Source organism: Montipora capricornis, chromosome 1 (assembly GCF_036669925.1).
Source record: "Montipora capricornis isolate CH-2021 chromosome 1, ASM3666992v2, whole genome shotgun sequence".
In the NCBI taxonomy this organism is placed as follows: Eukaryota; Metazoa; Cnidaria; class Anthozoa; order Scleractinia; family Acroporidae; genus Montipora; species Montipora capricornis.
In genome coordinates this window covers 35,940,936-35,947,476 of record NC_090883.1, presented here as the reverse complement: position 1 = coordinate 35,947,476, position 6,541 = coordinate 35,940,936, and the positions used below count along the sequence as shown (strand labels likewise).

Below are 6,541 nucleotides of genomic sequence, written 5' to 3'. Positions count from 1 at the left end.
ATTGCCCCTTCCTTTGCTGTGGACCGGAATGCTTCGAAAAAGATTGATAATAAGTAAGTTCTTTTTGTATTTTCTTTCCTTCCCTCAGCCATTTTGTTCGGGTCATTCTCCCGCGGGTTTGTGAACTCGCCCCAGGCTTCGCGATCTCTCTGTTCCGAAGAAAATGGCCGAAGGAACTTATAGATTTGCGTTCTTCTTCGAAGCATTTGTTAGCGTTAATAGTATTTTCGGTCCAATGCTTCCGTTTTTTGAGGGGTATGTTGTTTTGGTCTCCCATCCAGATACTAACCCCGCCGGACAGCCATTAACTTCAGTGAACTTTGGTATTACAAAGCTGCCAGATGCTCAGAGGGCACGCTTAAACTTAAGGTGCAAAGAAGTTGTGAGGGAACTTTGAAAATTATCAACAGGTCAGCCCAGAAGCCAATGTTTCTCGCTTCTCTTTTATTTGTTATTCTTCAGAGACTGGAATGCTGTATTTCAATACCACACATTTCAGTGCCTTTTGATTTTCCGTAACACGTACCACAGGCAACCCAGTGTATGCTTCACGGAAGCATCTCGTTTCAGTCAGGTTCCACAAGAACTTTTAAACAATTCAGTTTTAAAGCTTACATATGAATCGTTAGCGAACTGACATATTGGACGTAGGCGAACCGACATTATACGTAGGCGAACAGACAGTAGGCGAAACGACCCGTAGGCGAAACGACCGGTTACCATAAAAACTTGTGGTCTATTGCTTAAATATACGAGGAAAAGAAAAGGGCAGATGTAAATAATGGCCACAGCAGTACTTACTTATATGACAAATGCAGTTAATAACAAAAAGGGTAGCAGTAGATCTGTTGCTGATTTGCAAGAGTGCGAAAATACAGGGAAAAAATTTGTGGGGTTTCTCTTCATTCCATTGTGATAATTTTGGTAAATACTAAAGGGATAGTTCACTCCTTTTGATGCAGTTAGTTCCACAAAATGTTAGCTTAACTTGCGAAAGTCACTTAAGAGTTTTCCAAATTGTATGTCCTATGCTCAATAACACTCATTTGAGTGACTTACTTCCAAAGCCTTTCCCCTCTGCAGAGCAAGTTGAGCAAAATCGTCTCTCTCTTTCACCAATGTCAATACTCTCCTCTCATTTTCTTCTTTTTCTGAAGTAAATAATTCAAACCGTTCCCCTGACTGTTTCTGTTGTTCTAAAAAAAAAAAAAATCAAGAAAAAAATCCCTAGTCTTTCCATCAATATAATATTATTTTCTTTGAACATATGGGGGTCTTCTTTATTTCAATCATGTTTGCAGAAGGAGGGGGGGGGGGGAATACTTGAGAGGGGGGTTAATTTAATTTAGCGAAATGCATTACAGGTAGCAAAAAAAAAAAGGAAGAAAGAAACAGACTAAAGTTATGGTTCACTACTTCATGTTTTACCTGTCTAATATTGAGATTTGAGTGACATTATACAAGTTGCACATAAAAAAGTTATTTGCAACATTTTTATGCACTTGCGGGGACCGAATACGAACTTCCAGGATGTGAATAAACCATATCGGATCAGTCCACAAAATGTTACCGTTGTGATTTAAGTTAATAATTATAAGAATTTAATGTTATATTCACTGCACTACCCGGTGAATATAAACATTTTGGAGGTGTGGTTGCTAAGCCAATCAGGCACTTTTTGTGCCTTTTTATCTTGTTTTAGCCCGTTGTTTTGCACTTTCTTGATATTCGCCACTGAAAATTACACTAAAACAATTATTTACCTCAGGCTCAGTAAATATTGGGGAATATTTGCCTCGACTACGCCTAGGTAAATATTCACCAATATTCACTTCGCATTTGGCGAATAATTGTTAATTATTATTAATACAGTCTATCATTATTTATCGATTTCGTTATGGAAAATAACTTAGGTGGAAGGGTGGAAGGGGGTTTAAAAGAGAAGGGGCTTTTGAAAAAGGGAGCTTATTAGAGAGGGGGGCTTATTTAAGATGGGGCCTTATTTCTCAGGGGAAAGCTAAAGGATAAGCCCACAGTTAGTTTGCAAGCTCTCGACAAGTCTTTTTGACTAAGAGGGTGATTACATGAATTTTGGGCAAATATGATGACACACAAGATTCTCACAAATTAGAACACATACAACTGGAAAGCAAGAGGTATCTGTGGATGCAAAAAAAGATTAAAACAGATTGTATCTGGGTATTCCTGAAAAAAGTTAGCCAGACCTACACTTTCAACTTATCGGCATTGGTCTAGATAATGGTAGATTAAAATCAGTCGATTTGTCATGTAACAACGATTTAAAGGAGCGATAGAGATCATCACACTTAAGCAGCAACTTGTGCAAGAACTTTTGTTTCAAAATGAGGGCAGTATGTCAAACGTAAATACAGAAGAATGTTAAGGTGGTTGCCATTTATGAAAGTGATCTACAAGTGAATTTGAGTTACATGTATATCGCATAAATGTTGACCGAATGAAATAGAAAATATGAAATTTCTATACACTTAAACTGAAGGAATTGAAACACATGAGGGTTGGAGATCATCACATAATGATTATTGGCACAATGGCAGCCCTAGATGGTGACAAATACCTTCTGAATTTTTCTGCAGAAATGTAATTTCTTGTTGGAAAGCTCTTGCCTGTTCACTGCATTTCTTTTCCACAGATGATAGATTTTCCAGCACTGCCCTGTGATATTAATGCATAGTACACTAAAAGACAGCTTGAAGGAAGGAATAATGATAATGATAATGATAATGATAATGATAATAATTATTAATAATAATTTAAAAATATTATAATTATAATAAATGTCTCATGGTAGTGTTGGTAATCACCGGATATATTCGCTCTTCCTATCAGGCTCTATTCCGGAGCTTAAAGAGCACCCCTAAATTTCCTAGTGGGTATCTAGCACTTTCTGAAGTATTCCTGCAGAGCCAAAAAGATATGTCATTTGCATTGGTTCTACTCAAGTTCAACTCCAATCACCTTCAAGTTCTTTCCCAGATTGTCTGTCACACATCTGAGAGCTCACATAAATATTGGAACAAGTACAAACTTCTTTTTCTCTCCTTTGCAGACTTTCAACAGTTTGTATTTCAGTATAGTAGTTTCTTTTCTCTTCCTGCTTAAATTCCTTTTTTCCAGTGTTGAATGGGCACACCACATGAATTACGAAGCACTCTTTCTTCATCTTCAGGCTAAATTCTTCTTCTTTTTCTTCTTCTTCTTATTATTAAAATTATTATTATTATCATCATTATCATATTATTGTAAACATAAAATTAATTTTACAACTCTATTGCATCGACCTCCCTCAGAATAATCATTTCAACAAACTGCCAACTGCCAGTCTTCATCATCCTCATCATTCTACCCTTAATTGACCAAGAATTTTTGCAACTTTTGGCTGCATGGTAAAAAGGCTTGTTTCTGGCATTTCATAGATTATCAGTGAAAACCATCTACTTCCATCAATAAGAATTTCTGGGCAAATGGCTTATTACCTTTATCCCAACAAGAGAGAAGATAGAAGGAGCTGACTCCTCATACGTGACTCTAAATCTTATCACACAGGGGGACGGTGGTTGTGGGTAAAATAGATAATGTGCCAGTATTCCAACATATCATTGCAACCACAAAAAGGAGCTCCCTGAAGGGCAACAGTGATACCTGTGTAACATATCTTTACCTTTCTTTTTCTACTGAAGTTTGATATTTCCTTTGCAGATCTTTAACCTCCTCTCTGAGTAGCTGAATCTGTGAATCCCTCTCCTCTACCACACTACCAAACAATCCTTCATTTTCTTTCTTAAGGTGACCATTTTCAATTCTAAGTCTTTCATTCTCTGCCTTATAATCGTCTTTGATTTTGATAAGTTCCTCGTGATTCTGGTTGAGAACCGAAAAACGCTTCTCCAAAACAGAGAACTTCCTTGTTTCATTATGTAATGTACTCAGTATATCATCTCTCTGTCTCTGAAGCTCACCATGTTGATTTTCAAGTGCCATTGCCTTTTTTAAGGATTCATCTGCCCGCTGCTTCAAAATGCAAATAAGTTCACATTGCTGATCAATACGAGATCGCAAAAGTCCATTTTCTGTTAAATCATCTTTTGACAATGCTCTCAGCTTTTCTAGATTAGCTTTCAGTTCATCCGGCAAATCCATGCAGTCATACTAGAAGGAAATTGATAATTATTTGACAATAATTTATCAACGGCGACTGTTCAACCACAGAAACAAAAGCAGAAATCTGATACCCAACGAACTGAGAAGTTTCACTCACCCAATAACCTGTTCCAGGCTCTCAGATGGTAGGGAAACTGAACTGCAGAAACTACACATGAAAATGTGTAGGAACTGAGATCTAGGTAAGGTGGGCAGGGAGGAAGGGGGGGGGGGGGGCCCTTGGGGGGCTCACCCTTGTTGCCTCAACCAGCTCCTGCACATTTTTTTGCTTTCACTTGGGAGCCCCAGGAACAGGCTACACATGCAAACAACTGAGACCATTAATTTTTGTTTCATGTTACATTATGTAAACCTTTCAATGGTCATAACCCTGTGAGATATTAAAGATCCCACACACTACAATTCACAAGAGAAAGCAGGGCTCGAGAAAACCCCTACAAGCTCGACAGGGACAAGTAGATCTCATGCTTTCAAATTTTTTCTCCGCTTGCCTGGTTGACTGGTTTAATAGGAGGGTAAATGCTCGGAGATAGTTGCTATCAGCTTTACAATCGATGGATAAACAAAGATGTGATGTGATCATGATGTATTCTGACAGATAGACGCTCAATTTTTCGTATCCTACCTTGGACGAATTCACCACCTCCCGTAGTTTACTTGGAGACTTTCCACCCGATCCACTACTTGAAGCCATTGCAAAAAGGCATAAAAATTATATTACATGTAGCTTCGTTAAAGGAGTTTGAAGTTTCAGTTTATATGAAAGTCTCCCTCAAATACGATAAGTCAACACAGAAGTCAACTGGCTTTCGACGACTTATGCAATTCGAATAGCTTTAACCTTGACCTTGCAGCATATTGTAACCGTTTAGCACTGAACGTGTAGAAATATTACAGGAATCTATCTCCCGATGAAGTAACTCCCGCTGTCAAGTCAATATTTATATCACCAAGAAAAAAGAGTAGTGCCCATGCCTAAGGTCCAGCATGGAAGGAAGAGATAGTGAGAAGCCTGGGTTCGAAAAGTGAGTAAAGGAGGTTCATATGCCGGGGTGACGAGTCAAAGATCAAAATGATCTCTTCTCTAAATTAACGATTATCGTTAATTCTTAATTTGCTTTGAATTTACTATTATCGTTAATTTAGGACACTGTGTCCCAGGACTTGTAGTAGCAGAGAAAGTAAATAAATTAAAAAAATCATATCCGTGGAATGGATTCGAGCCCGGGCTTCATTGGTGGGAGGCAATTGCCCGGTATAACGGTCCCATGAAACCCTTGCCTTTTTCGTTTTTCGCCACTTTCCCACGACCAAACCACATAACCATTCACTGTTTAAGGTTAACATTTCGTATGTTGCAACACACATCTTCAGAGGTGACAGTTTTTCTACGTTTACAAGCGAATGATCACCAGTGAAGATGATAACTGAGTAAGGACAGGAACCCATACTGGGCCTATGTAAGGGCATTTTTACAGACCGATCTATTTTTAGACTATCTTTTCCCGAAAAAACAAGGGCAGTTCCGGTTCGATGACCCTATGACGTCAGCTTAATTTCTTGTAATTGGTCATCGGGCCCCTGTGGGAGTCTCATTCGCGGGAAATTCAATCTAAAAATAAATCGGTCTGTGAAAACGCCGTGACACGAACACAGTAGAGTTGTAGGCTCCGGGTCATGGGTTCCTGGTAAGGATTTATTTAACATCAGTCCCGCGGCTTGCAACATCTCATGCATGCGCAAACCATGTCACTCATCAGCATGGCTATCGAGCACCACGTGTTCATTGCTCTTTGCTGCAACTGCGGGTGAAAAACAACCTTTTTACGCGCAGATACAAAACACAGGTCACCGGTCACAGGTCTTAAGTCACAGGTTATTGTTTTGCCAATACAGAAACAACACTAACCGTTTACAAATACTAACATTACGCCTAAAAACTTTTGTTTAGGCTTAGCCTAAGGTTAGCTCTAATGGATGTTTAGGATACTTTCTGTGTTGGTAAAACGATGACCTGTGACCTGTGTTTTGTACCTGCCGCCCTTTTTACCCCTGAAACGGCTACCACTGAAGAGTGATATCGTCTGCCTGGCAATAGACAGAGTAAAGTCTGTAAGTGTCAGTCTTAAGAAGGGAAGGGTTACCAGGGACGCAGGTCTAGTGAATGGACGGAGATGTTGTTCACCCTTTCTCCCCGGAAATGGTTTTATTGACAGTGTAAAATCTGGATGTGTTACTCTCAGGAGGGAAAGGGCGCAGCGACAGTTCCAAATGTCTATGAATTATTACCTTTGACATCAACTTCCCAAGAAATAAATGAATTTTTGCAAATGTTCACAAC

At 39.0% G+C, this 6,541-nt stretch overlaps 1 protein-coding gene across 1 annotated transcript in view; it reads right to left on the bottom strand.

Moving 5' to 3' along the window:
* LOC138040535 (coiled-coil domain-containing protein 89-like) overlaps window positions 1–5,152 on the bottom strand; it is an 11,791-nt gene extending 6,639 nt beyond the window's left edge. The window contains exons 1-4 of the mRNA XM_068886242.1: window positions 4,826–5,152; window positions 3,701–4,188; window positions 2,597–2,694; window positions 1,060–1,196 (exon numbers count right to left, since the gene is read on the bottom strand). Coding sequence (XP_068742343.1) covers window positions 1,060–1,196; window positions 2,597–2,694; window positions 3,701–4,188; window positions 4,826–4,894 — 792 coding nt within the window. The 5' untranslated portion in view covers window positions 4,895–5,152. The remainder of the gene's footprint in view (window positions 1–1,059; window positions 1,197–2,596; window positions 2,695–3,700; window positions 4,189–4,825) is intronic.
* Window positions 5,153–6,541: the final 1,389 nt, after the last annotated feature.